Source organism: Tursiops truncatus, chromosome 20 (genome assembly GCF_011762595.2).
Source record: "Tursiops truncatus isolate mTurTru1 chromosome 20, mTurTru1.mat.Y, whole genome shotgun sequence".
Classification (NCBI taxonomy): Eukaryota; Metazoa; Chordata; class Mammalia; order Artiodactyla; family Delphinidae; genus Tursiops; species Tursiops truncatus.
The window spans coordinates 16976376-16994984 of NC_047053.1; the positions used below are offsets into that span (position 1 = coordinate 16976376).

General features: G+C 36.9%; 1 protein-coding gene across 14 annotated transcripts in view; it reads left to right on the plus strand.

The window, feature by feature from the left end:
- Positions 1-18609, plus strand: part of NF1 (neurofibromin 1) — a 251357-nt gene that overhangs the window by 227088 nt on the left and 5660 nt on the right. For 8 of the 14 annotated variants that reach the window (XR_012328474.1, XR_012328475.1, XM_073797288.1 and 5 more), the window contains 9 exons: positions 474-609; positions 1771-1928; positions 5184-5306; positions 5716-5846; positions 6004-6104; positions 7388-7530; positions 7877-7923; positions 9157-9373; positions 14272-14337. Coding sequence is in view for 11 of the 14 variants with exons in the window: in XM_073797288.1 (XP_073653389.1) it covers positions 474-609; positions 1771-1928; positions 5184-5306; positions 5716-5846; positions 6004-6104; positions 7388-7530; positions 7877-7923; positions 9157-9373; positions 14272-14337 (1122 nt within the window). In the remaining 3 variants the exon portion in view is untranslated. Of the gene's footprint in view, positions 1-473; positions 610-1770; positions 1929-5183; positions 5307-5715; positions 5847-6003; positions 6105-7387; positions 7531-7876; positions 7924-9156; positions 9374-12267; positions 12424-14271; positions 14338-18609 lie in introns of all 14 variants that reach the window. The other 6 variants (XM_073797290.1, XM_033846687.2, XM_033846689.2 and 3 more) reach the window with 4 other exon arrangements.

Sequence of the window (18609 nt, forward strand, 5' to 3'; positions counted from 1 at the left end):
AACACTTAGCACTTATGTATAACACAGTTCTTGAACATCGTTGTTTGTTGGAAAGTGCTGATTCCCAGTTTAGCAGACTTCAGTGTGTGGCAACTTTTTTGTTTGAATTATTTGACCTTGGGCAAATCAGTTAACATTTCAGAGTATTTTTCTTTATCTAAGAAATGGACCTTATAGTCCTGCCCTGCCTACATTTTGTGTTTGTTGAGGTCCAGTGTTTATTAAAGCACTTGACTAATATAAGGTGCTATTTGACTCTCTTTGTAAGTTTCATGTTTACATGCAGTCTTCCAAAACAGACTGTAAACGCTTTAACATAAACAAGTCTGTCCTAAGTGTTTTATATCCTTAAACTTCATACTCTCATGTTTAATAGCTATTATTCTCTTCAGGAGGTTGCAAGAAGTATAACCTAATGTAAGTCACACTTGTGATTTATTAAATTTTAAAATCTTCCTTCTTTTTCCTTTTAGCTTTACTTACAGTGTCTGAGGAGGTTCGAAGTCGCTGTAGCCTAAAACATAGAAAGTCTCTTCTTCTTACTGATATTTCAATGGAAAATATTCCTATGGATACATATCCCATTCATCACGGTGACCCTAGCTATAGGTAAATGGACTTCTTCTCCCACAATTACATAATTACAATCAGGTTTCAGTATTCCATGCCAATGGAGGCAAGCGGGCAGAGTAATCCAGAAGGTAGTATAGGAGGGACTCTAAAGATAACCTAGGAAGAGTGTGTAAATCAAAACGCATTTTATAAATGTACACTATTTTATGTGTGTTAGTTGAAGGAAAGTTCTTCTAATTGTGCTAATTAGTTAACATTGGTTTGCCTCTTTTTAAGCACAAATCAATTGAATAATGAAAAGAGATGATCTTGAAAGTATCAGATTCCTAGGAAAAGGCCTAGGAAAACCTAATGTGAAATATAAGCAACATTACATGCTTAATGATAGAAAACTAAGCTATACAGATCTGTAAAAAGATACACATGCCAACATATTTATTGTATTTACTCATATCACACTAAAGTTACTAAAAAGTTTTCTATAGTAAAGATTTAGATGTTAAGATAATCAAATTATATCCTGTTGTATGTTGCTTTGAGTGGTATATTTTTCACTAAAACATAGAGAAATTACATGAAAATAGCATCATTTGGAGTTTTTTTATATTTTCTGTTAAACAAAGATACCTTTAAGTTTTAGGTACAGTGTTGAACATGGGAAAATAATCTTGTATTTGTAGTGCTTATATCATTAAATTTATCAATATCCCACTTTTTGATAAAAAGCCCTCAGCAATTTCCAGCTGAGATGTTAGCAATGTATGCAAAAGCTTTCCAGGCATACTTGGCTTTCAGTAGTCTTACTCTTCAGTCATTCCTATGATTATATTTCTTTGAGATATGCCCTTTTTTGTTATGAAAAGGAGAAAGGGAGTTTGACTGTGTTCCCCCTTGGTTTTTAAACCAGGGATACAATTGCTTATTTAGACTTGATTCTCCCTGATTAAAAAATCAATGCAGTACAGTTCAGTTGAGCATTTGTTGAGTACCTACTGTGTATAAGATGTCATGGCAAGAAAGTGGATACTTCCTGGGGATAGATTAAGAGTTTGTACCCTAAAGAGCGAGCTTTAAAGTACAGTTTTAAAATTACTTGACCGCTGCCATTGGGAAATATAGTAGCCAATTAGAAGGGCCAGCATTGGTTGTATTTGTCATCATGTTTATTGATTCTTCTCAATTGTTTTAATCTCTTAGGACACTAAAGGAGAATCAGCCATGGTCCTCTCCCAAAGGTTCTGAAGGGTACCTCGCAGCCAGCTATCCACCTGCGGGCCAGACCAGTCCCCGAGCCAGGAAATCCATGAGTTTGGACATGGGGCAGCCTTCTCAGGCCAACACGAAGAAGTTGCTTGGTTAGTTTATCTAAATTATGTAGAAAGTTTTAGAATTCTTTTCAAAAATGGTCAGATACTTTCACTCCTGGAAAATTATTTGAAGCTGTTCAAGATTATCAAAATCTGTTTTTGATGTAGCAAAGTTTTTGATGCCAATTATGAGAGAGTTTGATAGATCAGTTAAGCCATATCAGTTAAGATAGAGGAATGAGAATGAGATCTTGAAACAGTTTTGGGGGGATTCTTAGACTAAATATTGTGGCTCTACTTGTTTTATTCTGCCTTGGCCAGGCAGAAGGGAAATGGGAGTAAGAGAGACATTAGATACTCACAGAAAAGGAAGAGTCTTGCAGCATTCAGATGCAGGGCCTTTAACAATATATTTCCCAAAATTACCCTCTGAGGACAGAATACATCAATAGGCTATGAAGCTATAATAATACTATTTGCCATCTTTTCTTTAAAAAGACAAAAAGGTAAGAGTTTTTGATTACTGTATTTTTTTTATTACTGTGAGAAGATAGGGTTCTTGGAAGTTAAAATTGCTCAGTTATATCAACATTTGACCATGAGAAATATATCTGAAATGCTGTGAGACACTTTTTCCCTTTTCAAAAACTGAAGTAAATAATGAGAGAGCCCACTGATCCCACCTCACAACAGATTGAATGCAAAGGTGCTCTTACACAACTTTGGCTAAAGAAATATAAAATAAATAACCTGCCAATAAACCATGAGAGAAGTTGAAACCATGAATGTTAATCACTATTACTAGTCACATAGGACTGTTATCTTTTGTTTATTTATTTTATTTATTTATTTTTGGCTGCATTGGGTCTTTGTTGCTGTGCACAGGCTTTCTCTAGTTGTGGTGAGCGGGGGCTACTCTTCGTTGCTGTGCACAGGCTTCTCATTGCGGTGGCTCCTCTTGTTGCGGAGCACGGGCTCTAGGTGCACGGGCTTCAGTAGTTGCAGCACATGGGCTCAGTAGTTGTGGCACACGGGCTTAGTTGCTCCGCAGCATGTGGGATCTTCCCGGACCAGGGCTCGAACCCGTGTCCCCTGCATTGGCAGGCGGATTCTTAACCACTGCACCACTAGGGAAGTCCCAAGGACTGTTATCTTTTGTTTGAGTTCCTTTCTCTTTATACTTTTCCATAAATAATGTTCTAGGAGTTTCCTGGTTACTTTGTGCTTTGTGATTTTGAGTTTTCATGCCAAGGAAATTGTAAATGAAAAAACTAACTTCAGAGAAAATGCAATATTGAATTCATTCAACCCATGTGATAGACGAAAAAGTTATAGTCTTTGCCCTGGAAGAGCTCATAGTTTGGTGGCTAAGACTTAAAATCAGATGATTGCAACAGCATCCCCAGGTGCCATTAAAGTAAGGAAATTAGGAAAAGCTACAGAGAGGAGGTAACATTTGAACCAGATCTTGAAAATTTAATACATGCTTGCCCGGTAGGCACAGGATAAGGAAGGCATGTATTCAAGAGAGGGGGGGAAATAGCATGAATAAAGCAAAGTCAGGAAAAGCACTTGGGTACGAAATGAGGCTAGAGAAGAATTGCAACTAGTTTGTGGGAGACTTTGTGCCATGTTAAGAGATTTAGCCTTATCATGTATCCAGCAGGGATCTTTAAGTCGGGGAGAGATGTTACAAAATTTTATTCTTAGGAAAGGTTTTTGGCTACAGTATGGAGAAATAGGAAGAGTTTTTTCACAAAGGAATCATTTAAGAGATCGTTACAGCAGTCCAAGCAAAAAATGGTGTAGGCCTGCACTAAGGCAGGAGCAGTGGGACAGTGGAGAAAAGGAGTCAGGTGTGAGACTTAGTGCCTGGCTGTTTGGGCCAGGTGGGGAGGGAGAAGGCAGTGAAGGATGTCAGAAATTTCTGGCTTCGAAAACTGGCTGGATAGTGATTCCATTCACAGAGATCGACTAATATATTTATAGTATAAGATAAATTTAGGTTGGTTGATGTTATATTTGAGATCCCTTCAGGATTCTTGGCGTGTATATGTAAGAGATAAATGAAAATATACATCTGGAGTTCAGGAAGAGAGAAGCGGACAAGTGGCACATTTAGAATTGATTAGTTCATTATACCACTGAAGCTATGGTAGTGGAAGGAGATTTCCCAGGAAGAATGCAGAGTGTAAAGTAAAAAAGGAAGAATGAGAAAAGTGAGAAAACTAAACGTAGGGAGTGGTGTCCTGATCTCATGCAGTATGAAAGCACGAATTGGTTTTTAGGAAATTGGATATTTTATGTCTGGTCACTAACTGGATGCCTAGCCTTGCGACTTCTGGCTAATCTCGTAACTGCTCATGGCTTCCTCAGTTTACAGGGACAGGAAATGAAAAGGTTGGACTAGATTCTTTTGGGCTGTTAAATTATTTGACCTTGATTTTTATGACTATTGTGAATAATTATTAGTATTAAAACTTGAGGTTAATAGAACATTAAATTTCTCAAGTGTTCAATTGTCATATATAATTATAGTGGCTTCAGTTCTGGCTTTTAAAAAATAATACGGTCAGAAGTATTCCAGATTTGCTCTTAGAGCTGTAACAGGAAGAATAAGAGAAGTTCTTGGAATATAAAGAACAGAAATATATAAATTCCAAATAATCCAGTTTCAATACTTTTACTTTAAGAGAAAGGTATTTAACATCGATATAATACATGATTAGAGAAACTCAAAGCCAAGTGGGAAACGGTTACTGCTTGCTATTTTTGAAGCATCTCCCAGTGTATCTATTATTTAGTACTTTGAGGCATGCACATCCTTTTTTCAAAGCCTGAAGAAGTAAAATCAAACTTTGATTTTGTCTACTTTTAGAAATTCTTCATAGGTTAATGACTCATTCTTGGCACCAGCAGAATGCCTTAAATTGAAAAAAGGCTGTTCAGACATAGTTGATCTTTGCTACTAAACAGCACATATCTCTGTATTTATTATCAAATATTGTACTTGTTGGTGGAGTTTGGTTTACCTCCAGTGTAGTGCGTGTAATCTCAATTTAATTTGGACCAATAAGGCACATCCTGTCCTGAAACAGAACAGCTGTGTGGCCAAAATTCCTTGAGAAGATGGAAAAAAACAGGAAAGGAGAGGAACTCTGCCCCAGGGATATGTTTGAGCTTTCTTTGGGTCCATAAGTGAAAACTTAAACACTTTATGCCCAAACATTTTCTTTTTAGTATATTCCTATTCACAGACACTGTGGTTAATGAACTTCCATATTCTGTAACTTTTGTTTATAGGAACAAGGAAAAGTTTTGATCACTTGATATCAGACACAAAGGCTCCTAAAAGGCAAGAAATGGAATCAGGGATCACAACACCCCCCAAAATGAGGAGAGTAGCAGAAACTGATTATGAAATGGGTGAGAAACCAAGTTAATAATTAATCTAGATCATTGAAAGTAAGGAGGGAGAGTACAGTAAAGCCGTATTTGCTTTCCAGACATTTCTTAGTATCATTAGGATAAAATATAGAAACATTTGCTCTTTTTCAAAAGACAAAGACAAGCTATACAGTCCTTAAAATGACAGATATCCTGAAACATGTGTAGAAAGTAATCATACATATGATATACAACATTGTATACAGCTAGCCAGAACTTCTGTATAGGTGAATAGTAATTCTGTATGATATTTATGTTGATTTTTTAAGTGTCTATTAAAAAGCTATCGAATTTTAGAAGTGACATTAAAATCTGTTAGGTGAAATAGTATCTAGTGTGTCATATTTGATTAATATAGCTGATTGTGTTAATCCATATCTTACCACAGAAACTCAAAGGATTTCCTCATCACAACAGCACCCACATTTACGTAAAGTTTCAGTGTCTGAATCAAATGTTCTCTTAGATGAGGAAGTACTTACTGATCCGAAGATCCAAGCACTTCTTCTTACTGTTCTGGTAATATTTTTTGCTTTTTGTGGGGTTTTTTTTCCAGTCTACTCTTAGAAGGCCCTTAAATGTTAAAAACATGAAAGGAAGGCCATATTCTGCTTCTCACCAAAACAGGTAACAATTCAGCCACAAAATAAAATGTTTTTTGTTTACTTTTTTGCAGGCTACGCTGGTGAAATACACCACAGATGAGTTTGATCAACGAATTCTTTATGAATACTTAGCAGAAGCTAGTGTTGTTTTCCCCAAAGTTTTTCCTGTTGTGTAAGTATCTCCACTTGTGTTTAACTTTTGTATCTGTCTTGAAGTCAAATGTTTATAAAAGCTTAGGAAAAGTATCACCCAGTAGTGTTCACTGGTTGTGGAGAGGGGAACGTGAAGTAGTGTGATAGTGATTTTTAGCTTAGAGACAGTGGGTTTAATGGGACCTAGGACTAGTTTTGGCCTGTCGATCGGGAAAAACATTTTTTTTTTTTTTTAATTCAAACAGAAAGTCACAAAAAGTATAATCATCCTCATCAGTTCACTCAGTCCCATGTAATTAATTTTTTTTTCATCTTGATCTTTTGTTAGCAGTTTTATGAATTCATCAGTTTGCCATTGGAGTTCTGAAAATGCTTATTCATTCAGTTCAGCAGTATAGTCAGTTACCAGAAACCTGTACTTGTCAGAGTGGGAAAAGCATTTTTTTATCTTGTGATTTTCTTACATTGTTCATTGTGATGAGCATTGTTTATTTCCTCACTTAGGAGAAAGCTGTTAGATTGCTATATTTAAATCAGCATACCTGTTCTGTTTCATTTTTCAGTAAGGCTTTTGTTTTTAACCCACAGCTGAGTGAAAACAAAATTGACTTCTTATTTGGGAGATGAATTTTATTCTCTCTTAAGGGCTAAAATCGTATTAGCCTCAAAGTGTTCAAATCTAGATAACCCAAAGAAACTTGGGAAACTCTATTCCTAATCTAGGCCTTCTAGGTAGTATGATTATTTCTTTGTTTTTGTTTAATCTTATTTATAAATTTCAGAATTTTATATACTTGGCTCTTGGTTATTTTTATTAATGGGGTATAGCTGGGTTAGAAATAGTTAATTTCCTCAGAAGTTTGAATTGGATCATATATTCCACCCCCTCCAAGCTAATTTTGCTTTCCTCATTCGATCTGATTCAGCATTTACTAAACACTGATTAATATTAAATTTAGTTTTAACTCCTGGGTACATATCAATAATCAGCAGAAAGAGATGGTCCTAAAGCATGCTGAGTGGCAGACAGAAGCCAGCCTTGTCTTGAGCAAATAGTCACCGTATATAGTTACGCACGGTTATATGACAGTGCTAGTGAGGTGCTTTTACCATATTTTCCTAATGACTTAAACACAAAAGACAAAACAAGAAAGCAGATACACACGTTCATTAGAGAAAAATTGGAAAAGCACTCATCACCCTTCATTTTTATCATACTGTTCTAGGGAAAAATATTTTCCAGTATATATTTTCACTTAATTTTCCTTTAAAATGTTCCTCTGTTGACTTTTATTTTTTTAGGCACAATTTGTTGGACTCTAAGATCAACACCCTGTTGTCATTGTGCCAAGATCCAAATTTGTTAAATCCAATCCATGGGATTGTGCAAAGTGTGGTGTACCATGAAGAATCCCCACCACAGTACCAAACATCTTACCTGCAAAGTAAATAAACGTATCGGGAGGAGGATGGTTGATGAACTTCAAACATGTGTGCTATTAAAGGATGCACTGGCTGAAGAATTCCTTATGAGGAATAGGCTTGTTCACACCTCTCTAATATGCCATTTTCTGACTTTTAATTATGTGTTCAGTACAATAAGTGGTTGACAACTTTTTAACTAAAATATGGTTTTATACTAGGTATATTTTCAGTGAGTGTTAGTCTGACACTCATTCTAAAAAAAAAAATGTTTTCACTGTGTGGGTTTTATATATCATCAACTATATAATTTCTGTTAAGACTGAAAGAGTGTCATGCTTGCTATAAGTAACATTTGATTTGTTGCAGGTTTTGGTTTTAATGGCCTATGGCGGTTTGCAGGACCCTTTTCAAAGGTAAGAAAATATCTTTTTCTCTATTGACAAAATGAAAGTTTTATTTATATTACTGTGCCTGCTTTAAGACAATATGTTGAAAACCAGAATGATTCACAAAAAACACATATGTTATTTTTATTAAAAGTTTTCTACCACAAGACTCTTTCCAAGAGGCAGCACCTTTAATATGTTTATATACTAGCTTTTACCAAAAAAAAAAAAAAAATTCAACTAAATTTATGCTTGACTTTTCAGAAACGTATGATAAACCTCTGTAAACTTTCTGCCCTCGGTCCCTCATGTAGTTGATGATCTTAGTGCACACATTTAGGTATCTTGTGATTAGGAAGGAGCATTACGTATGTTTAAAATCTACCTCATGACCTGAACTTATGTCAATTAAACCTCAATTTTAAAAATTACATAATGAAAAAGAAATTTACCTCAAGAAAACATTTTTCCTTCCAACCTGCTGCATTAGATTCACTCTTCCCTGAATATATCCCTGAATGTATCCTCATTTGCTCCATTCAGTTTGTTCTTTGATTGGCGTTAGTTGATATAATGCTACATAAATGTGTATTTAATTATTCTCTCTGTATATGGTCTCTCTCCAAATTGATTGAGGTTCCTTGAAGGCAGGACTTCTTTTTCTTCCCCTAGTGCAGTGTTCTAGAGATAGGGGTGCTAAATCAATACGAATTGCATAAACCTTGTTCTAATTTTAACGATTGAGTACTTAGTTTTGTTTCGTTTAGTTATTACTGCATATCTCTTGATATGCAAAGGCTGTCATTTAAAACATGGGCCTGAAGTCACAGAAATAAGTTTAATGCGGGAACTTTTGTAGTTTGATTGCCAGTAACCCTCCGAGCCCTTCACAGTATTTAGTTAGCTGAATCTCTAAATGGCAGCTGGAATGATGCTCCGCTCATTTTCTCAGTTTTGGAAAATAGACTAGACATCATTCCTGATGATTGGATTCTCTCAGAATTAATTCAGTCTTTGTGCGTGGCCTTCGGTAATCACAGGTTCATCTGGAAGCTGTGTTAGCTGAATGAAATTCCCAGGTGTAAGTCCCATGGTAGTCTACATATTATTCCACCCCCTTTTTTTAATGACCTGTAGTACAAAGGAAGAAAAATAGTAAATTAAGCCCAAAACAAAATTTGAATTTATCTTTTTTGGCTTCAAGGGGGATTTACAAGAAAAAAGAACAGAGCTAAAATAATGTCCTATTTTCCATTACAGCAAACACAAATCCCAGACTATGCTGAGCTTATTGTTAAGTTTCTTGATGCCTTGATTGACACGTATTTGCCTGGAATTGATGAAGAAACCAGTGAGGAGTCCCTCCTGACACCCACATCTCCTTATCCTCCTGCAGTGCAGAGCCAGCTTAGTATTACTGCTAACCTTAACCTTTCTAATTCCATGACCTCACTTGCAACTTCCCAGCATTCCCCAGGTCAGTAAATGCAATCTTTATATAAATTTGAGCAATAATATTACTATACCAACATTAGGAATTCCCTTGTTATCAGTTTATAGCAGATTTTGCTCCTTTTTATCATGAAATTCATCTTACATTTCTTCTTTACCTTGTAGCTGATTTGAATTTTGGTTTCTGTAAAGCTGTCTACTTTCAAACAGTTATACAAAGATAGTGAAGTGTTTAGAGTGTTCACATAGTGTTCCAAGGTTGATAAGTTTTTAGAGTTTAGGCAGGAAGAGTAACCTAAGGTATATAACCCTGTAAGTGAACAGAATTATAATTCCCTTACTAGATATACTAACCATGCCCTAGTGTTTCTGTGTCTCTGATACAGCATACTGGATCCCAAAAATATACAAAATATAGTAGTGCCCCTTTTCCCTGCTGCCAGCAACAACCTGAAAATCTAGGAGTAAATAAACAACCAGACAAAAATGCCAGCTCAAAACAATAACATCTTAAAGCCCATAAGCATATTCCTGACTCTGGAGTCACTCTTAGGTCCAAGTGGGGAAAGTATGCCCATTCAACATGCAACTAAGAGGCAGATAAACTGAGAAATAACCGCTAATAGCTCGGGTGGGGCTGAGATAAACAAGATGGCAGAAATGGCAAACGTACAGAACTCTGGGCGTATTCAGTGACAAAGCGGATGATTTGTTATGAGTCTGGTCAAACCCTGGAGGTGTATTCAATTCATTACAGAACTGACGCCATTGTGTATTTATGATGGCAGTGGGTAATGAAGGAAGCTTCCGTTGTGGTCATGTATTCTTTTCAGAAAGATATCTTTCTAAAGTGGTTAAAAGTAAAAAGGTTTTGTGTTTAAAGTTTCATTATCTGAAAAGTTTACTTATGAAACACCTCATGCTATAAGGAAAAGTTATCAATATTAGACGTAGTTAAGTGTTAGCGTGGATTTTCTTTTAAAAAGCCAAATGATGTATTATAACTATTTTGTGACGTTCAAGATCCATAAGTAGAATTCCCAGTTTATAATCTCAGTTTTGCATGAATGTTTAAACATATATAGTTTTGAAGGTTCTGAAGAACTTGGCAAATCTAATACCCAATTCATATTATAAACCATTGTATTAAATAACTATATTCATCTATTAAGCTTTGGTCAACAACAAAGCCTTCGTCAGCAGAGGAAACAAATTGTTTGATCCAGCATTTACTTATCAATCACCTTACTGCACCTAGTCAGGTTTTCTCCCCTCCCAAGAAATAAGAGAAATCTGGCCAACTTTTTTTCCCCATATAACTGTGTTTATTTGGCCTCTGTCACCTGTTCCCTAGAACAGTGTTTCTCCAAGTGTGGTCCCAGACCAGCAGCCTCAGCATCATTTAGGAGCTTATTAGAAATGCAAACGCTAGAATCCCACCCCAGACCTCCTGCACAAGAGACTCCAAGAGTGGGGCCCAGCCGGCAATCTGTGTTTAATAAACACCCAGGTGATTCTTATGCACTAGAGTGTGCCTATGATCTTGCCCCATTATCAGCATTTCAACTGTTAAAGCCAGGACAAGCCTTTAAGTTTACTTTCTTCTAGATACTGCAGCCACTGAATTCTTTCCCTCATCACCACTACCCCCTGCCTCCCGCCATAAAATCTTAGCATTTTGGAGCTAGGGGGTACTATAGAGGTAATTTACTTCTAGGCTCACAATGTTGTGTGTGAAGGGGAGACTGAGTTTAGAAGAGCTAAGTGAATTGCTTTATCACACAGTTCTTACCCAGAACCAAGGCCAGTGCTCTTTCTACCACATTCATTGCCTTCCGTATCTGTCATCTTTCTTCCTTCCCTTCCCCTTTTTGTTTCATTTATTTATTTCTGTCTCATTACTTCCATCTGCCTTACCTTAAGTCCACTGCTCCTTTTCTTCTGTAGAGCTCTCTATCGTCTGGGTTAGTCAACCACTGAAGTTAATCACAATTAGAAAATTCGTAGACTGTCTATATTGATCCTCTTGTTTTTAAAGTTTGGTTCATTTTGACCAGTCTTTTGCCTCTTGGGCTACTAAAGTGATGTTAAAGCTGTCAAAATGTTTAGTTGTTTTTACATTGACTTTTTTTTTTAACCCAAACTAATTGTCAGGGGTATTTCTGCCCATCTTTGCCCACTGATGGAGACAATAAAATAATCAGATTAAGAATAAAGGTACTAGTACAAGTTCTTCTGCTAGTTGATTAACTGTTCATGTCCTGTGTTGATTGGACATTAGCCATATCATTTGCTTAGAAAAGTAGTCCTACTCTGTAACCTCTTATTTAGAATCGTTTAGAGAAATCAAAGAATAGCATATGTGGTTTTGGTTACAGTTTTAAACCTACTGTGTCACCTCCAGTAGTTCTCCAAAGATGGCTGCTTGAATAGATTATAACACCCTGGAAACCTCTGACTATTCTCAAAAGAAACTGAAGCTTTAAAAGAATACAATTAATTAAGTAGAATAACGGTGTTTTTCTGTCTCTAAATTGTATGTCCTTTGGTTCACCAGATTATTTTACTACATGTTACTAGAGAAAGAGTTTATCTTTTCATTAGTAACTTTACTCTTCGATGAAACCCATTTGTATCTCTAAACTGTGGGCTCATCTCCATGAAAGGATCCCGATTTATTTATTTACCTAATTATTGTGTTTTTGTCATTTGCTCTTAGGGAATACCTCTTACAAGAGTTAATACTTTGTAACTAGGTATGCTGTTTTATATCTTTAGCTCCTTGTAATCTTACATCCCTATCTCCTCAATTCTTTGTGGATCTGAGTTTGCTGATATCAAAGGGCTAAAAGAAGTGATGAATCTAATCCAGATTCATAACTCACTCCAGCATTTCGGCTTCGCTATTTGGTTCTATAGAAACCAGAATATTTCCCTGTCTCCACTTCCGTCAGCCAAGTCTTAAGCAGAAGTATTTAAAGAAGCCCTGTGTCACTCCCTGAAATGGAGCATAAGTGTGGCTTGCCGTCAAATTACCCAACATCAGCCTGCGCTAGTCTACTGAATTTTAAACAGGTGAAAGCTCTGTTTCTTTATGTCAAAAAGCAAAAGTTGCTGATCTGCACACAGCTCAAGCCTTTGCTTCAAACTTTCTCTGTCAGTGCAAGACTTTGCTTTCTAGATCTTTGGTACTTAGCAGGATCTGCCACTAAGCTGTATCTTCTTTTGGTCTCCAATATTCTCTACTGTCAAATTAGCTAGACAAGAAATTCATGAACCCCCTCGCCCTCCCCCATGAAACACTAAACCTTACTTAGGTAAAAATTTTGGTGATAATTCATCAGTCACCAGCTTTTGAGGAAGTAGCGGTCATTTACATAAAGCAGTTGTCTCTGAAAATCCATTCTTGACAGATGATCATAGCCCACTTGTCTGTCCCCTTAGCACAAGAAGGATTGTTTTATAACTCTGTATATAAAATTACATAAATGACTGTCTTCTGACCCCACTCCTGGTAGAAATTGACTTGGTATCAGTGGAGCCAATGGACTGTACTCAGAGTTCAGTGCATATGAAATTGTGTTAACTGTGGTCCTTTTAAGCCAAATGGACATAAAACTTTGTCTCTTCAGATTTTCCCACATGCCACTATGAGAATCTTGAAGAGAATCCATAATATTTACTCTCTGATAAGAATATTTCAAATTTGATATTGCGATCCATTCTTAGGTCCAGTGTAGCTGAGCTGGACATGAATTGAAGAACCAGGATTAGAACTAGAAAATAAAACCTATCTACTAAAAATGTTACATATGGGACTTTCTCGTGCTTAAGGCTAAGCCATAAATGGCTCTCTTACAGGATGAGCAAAGAAGCCTTTTTAAAAGCCATATTGTGAGTGCTTTATAACCATTTCAAGAATGCATTCCAAATAGTCTTCCTGTATCCTCTTTAGATATTAAGGAGCAAGTATACTAGAAATAAAAATCCAGATGGAATTATATGGATTTTAGTACTGATTAGAAAGAAATTAAATAGGTTCATTTCCAATGTATTAAAATTTAATTTATACTCTACCGAGACCTCCTAATATTTTTCACACTGTAATTTAATTCAGTAAACATTCGGACACCTATTTTGTAGGTATACGCTAGGTACTCTGGAACATTTAAAGATGAGAGAGACCCTGGTCCCCAGAGACTTGACAGTTTTTGCCTGTGGATCTCAGTATTCGGTTTCAGCTAAAGTTGTTATTTCCTTCTGAGTCATGTTGTTTAACAAATTCTTTGTGTACACAAGTTCTTTGATTTTTAGGTACGAGATTAATACTACAATGCTCTGAAGAAAATAACCCGAAATCCAGATTTTATCTTGAGTTATCCCAGATATTCATTGTTTACTACATGCAAGGGACTCTGTTAGACCCAAGGGAGTGGTGGGGGCTACTAGGACATGAGACCTGCCCTCAAATAGATTTCAGAACAGTAAGAGTGGCAAAGTATACACAAATAACTATTTTGCCCTCTTTCGTGATCTCTTTTGTACTTATGTTGTACCTTATACTGTAAACTATTCTGATCATTCAAAGGGACATCTGTTCGGAAAAATCAGGTAATAATTATGGCAAAAGTTTTATAATATATCTTTGACCTCAAAAATATGTGAGGTCACATATTTTATAATTTTTTAACAAAAATAAGCCTGTGATCTATTTTAAATGTTTTTTCACTTGGAAAAAAAAACTTTAATTTTTTTCTTTGATCACGTTATTTTACTGTTAGTATTAGCGTATGAATTAGAGTATTAGAGTATGGAGCAAAGACCTATTTAGTTGAACTTTATTTTAAATTCACTTCTTTCACTTTATTTTGGGGCTATGTCCAGGCCTGTCAGTTTTTCAGTCACTTTGCTTCTGTAATGCAGACCTCCCTCCCAGGAAGCCGGGTGGATCAGCTAGCCCAGTAGTGCTGACAGCTGTGTGCAGAAAAGGTTAGTTTATCAAAACCATTTCTCCAAAGGGTAGACTTAGTCACACTTCTGCTGTGTTTACCAGGTTTAAAATGTCTCCCTCTTAGAAGAAACTTAGAGGCCTCTATTTTGAGACTACATAAAATCTCCAAAACAATTTTAATGTTTTAGGGAACTGCTTACCGTATCCCAGACCTTTATTTGGTATATTCTTGATTTAGTTTTTCTTCTTTTTTCTTTGTTATTACCCCATATTTAAGGGAAAAAAATAATTTTAAACTGAGCAATTGCTTGGTGTAATTTCTGCTAATTTTCCATTTCATTTTTTATTGTAATTCTTGATTTACACTAAAATTCTTCTAATAAAGGTGGTAAAAACACATCTATCTGTAAAATTGTAAGTTTGGCCATTTATTTAGAGATTGTAACGTTTGGGAAATTAATGGTCAGAGTTCAGTAATTAAAACAAGAATCCTCCTGAAAACCAAGGAAGATAATAATTATCCAGTATCTAATCATATTTCACCCTTTAAAAATCTTACAGATATCACTCACTTTTGTTTTTTCTTCCATTCTGTGTCTGTGAAGCTTCTCTGCCTTGCTCTAAATCAGCAGTTTTCATGCAGCTGTTGCCTCATCAAGGTACTCTTTACTTTTGTCATCTTTGCACGAAATACTGCTTACCCTGCGCTCGTCCTGGGCACATGGCATGAGACTTCATTCACCAATCCCTGTAAGCAGAGTCTGGTTCAGGCAGCTAAAGAATCTGTAAGGCCATTACTGTAAGGTCTGGATGCTTACGGTGCCACAGGGCTGAGACTTGTCTTGATGAAAGAGCTGTTCATGCTCCCCCTGAACACTGAAGATGCAGTCGCAGCCCTGGACTAACACAGGCAGGTTAACAAGAAACTCCAGGGAGAGTTAATAGAGAAAGGAGGGTATGTGGTTTGGGGAAGAGTTTTTAGCTTAGGAAGTAGTTATTTTCCCCAAATATAGATACAAAGCCAACCCCAGCATTTCCGTAGAAATTAAAGCTGGCTGTCCACTCTGTCACCCGTGTTAAAAAGAAAGGAATATGGGGCTTCCCTGGTGGTGCAGTGGTTGAGAGTCTGCCTGCCGATGCCGGGGACACGGGTTCGTGCCCCGGTCCGGGAAGATCCCACATGCCACAGAGCGGCTGGGCCCATGAGCCATGGCCGCTGAGCCTGCGCATCCCTTAAGGTTAGCTCAAAGGACTAAGAAGAAAAAAATGTGATACACTTATGTCTAATTTATAAAAGATGCCTTTTCTTTCTTTACTTTTCAGTGATTAGTATACAGAAAGATTAGACGTGTATAGAAAAAGAGGTGTTAGCAATTGATGAAAGACCATTACAAATATTTTTAAAATTCTTATAGTTACTCTTTTGTATATCTAGCTCAAAATATGAATTTTCTAAATATATGTTTAACACATTCCCATCAGTGTATTACTATAGCATAAGAACAAGCTATAGTTATCTTTTCTTCTAAGAAGACCTATTTCTTGCTTATTTACATTAGCGTCAGTAATTTTACAATTTCTAGTATAAAATTCGAGTCCTTTGCGTTTGTTCTACAATTCCTTTCAGTACTTCACTTGGTCTTTTTTTTTTTCAGGTATTAGGAACATCTTAATTTATGCTGTAATTATCTGTGTGCAAAAAGTCTTCACCTAGCCTATCTGATTCTTCTAACAATCCTTTGAAATAGGCACGTCTACTGTTATTTTTAATTGCCAGATTAAGAACTGAAACCAAATAAGAGTTCTGATCCAAACAGACTGGAACCTGGGTCTTCTGATGTGCCTCACTGTATGTGTAACAAATGAGCCTTCTGACAGCTTTGCCTTCTCATAGATGCAATAAGAGTTTTCTGACAGGTTTGCCATGTGATATATGTGATAAACTAAGCAATGCAGATTCAGGGAACTTACTGTCGCCTTGTGCAGGTGGTGGGAGGTTTGGATTATTATGTCTTTCATTTTTGTTGAATAACTTCTCACAAATCACCTAACCCATTTTTCCTCAGCTTCTCAAGAGCTAAAAGGGATTCGATCCTTTTATTATTTCATGAAAATATTAGGTTCTAGTTTGAGAAATCATTTTGGTGTTTAAAAAAATAGGTGACTTTTTAAAAATTATTTGTCAGCCTGGAACTATATCCCTAGTTGTCAAAATAAACCCTGATACCTGCCTTCAAGGAACTCATGTTTGAGCAGAGGAGATAGACATATAATAGATATGTAAGTTATTTATATATGTTATTTAACTATAGTGTAATCTAATAATTTTTTCCCTCTTAATTCACTGAATTTTGGCCAATAACACCTTTTATTTAGGATTTTATCTTTATCTGGAACTACCACAGTTCACTGAAGCACAGTGCTTATTCATACACTGCTGTAGAGAATCTTCAGCTTCTTCTGCCCTGCATGTTGTTTGTAACTGGCTGCATGCTTAACCACAGCATATCTAAAGGAATTTAAACTAGCAAGTCAGGACCACAGAGGTTTTTACCTTTATTTCACTTGGGTGGTGGCCTTTGGATTTCTGTCACCTCATGGATTTCTGCTTTTGTGCCCACTGAGAGTCAGAAGGGAAAGCCAGTGCTTAGGGGCATAAGAGAGACCAGGATGCAAAGCCTTCAAGCGGCCTTGATGAGCAGAGTGCAGCACCAAGGTCTGCTCACCAATTTAAAATACAGTATATGCACCAAAGCAAGATGGAGCTGTCTCCAATTGGGCAGTCAGGCTGATAATATGAGAGTTTTTCCTATAGAATGTTGAGACCAAACCCTTCACTACATTCTAGAAAGGTTTCTAGATTTATTTTCAGAGGGTTAAAAAGAAGAATGCTGCCAACATTCTCAAAAGTGAGAATTATGCTTAGAATCCAGGATACGGGTATCATTCTGTTTCATACTAACCTGGTTTTTTTCAAGGTGCTATTTCTTGGTATAAATATAATGCTTTTTTAAAAAAACCTCCAAGATTTTTATGTCAGCTTCTCCTTAAATCCTTAAATAAAACACCTTTGCTGTGAAGTTGAACTTAGGAATCACCATCATGCCACATTTACCTGTGTGTGACTTGTAGGGTTGGGTCACTAAGTAGGAAGAAAACATATACACAAAAACAGGTAATGAATTGAGATGAAAATTGAGTAGAAGTGGGACATCAGCCTCTCACATAGCATTGAAGCTTTGGGTTATCAGTGACAGTCCCGGTTACTTGCTTAACAAAACAGGAAATGGAATATTCTTAGTATGTCTTTGAAGAAAAACCTTCACCCTAGTGACTTACTCTGATTATAATTTATATAATTTTAATTCTTAAGAATTAAACTGAACAGGCCCTTGTCCTCAAATAGTAGCTTTGCCACCTTGCAGTGTGATGACTGCTCTGCCCCCCCCACCCCCAGAATGAGCCGTAGTCCAGCAGTGGCAAGGCTGCACCAAAGGTGGTCACACGAGAAAGAGCCCCGGAGTGGCAGATTGCTGGCAGAGGGCCACTGGCCCTCCAGTGGTCATCAGCACTGTGTCCCTCCTGATGACCGTCCCCTGGTTGTTTCAAACCCTTATCTTTAAAGTTCTAGTTTTGCCCGAATCTTATTTCCTATTAAGGAAATAAACTTAGATAAGGAACTATTGGACTTGAACTTTTAGACCACGTGCAAATTTGAGGAAATGGAAAGTCAAATACTCAGACAAGTTCATGATCACTTCAGATGGAAGAAGCTGGAAAAAACTGTCTTTTCCAATAAAAATATGGCGCCAGCCCACTGGAGATCAGGGGTTGCATGCTTTTTGGCTCTGAATTGCAGCCATCACATTTAAAAATGGAAACATCGGTTCAGCCAATGTTTGTTGAAAAAGACGTCAACTAGATCTTATAGGAAGATAAAAATGCATGATAAACGATCTTTGCCCTTCTAGTTGCTTTTATTCTAGTAGAGAAAATATGACATATACACAAGTTGTGATAATATAGGCAAAATATAAATGCCATATAAAAACAGGCAGAAGGGGCTTCCCTGGTGGCACACTGGTTGAGAGTCCACCTGCCGATGCAGGGGACACGGGTTCGTGCCCCGGTCCGGGAAGATCCCACATGCCGCGGAGCGGCTGGGCCCGTGAGCCATGGCCGCTGGGCCTGCGCGTCCGGAGCCTGTGCTCCGCAACAGGAGAGGCCACGGCAGTGAGAGGCCCGCGTACCGCAAAAAAAAAAAAAAAAAAAAAAAAAAGAGAGAGAAAAAAAAAGGTTTGCATTTTATC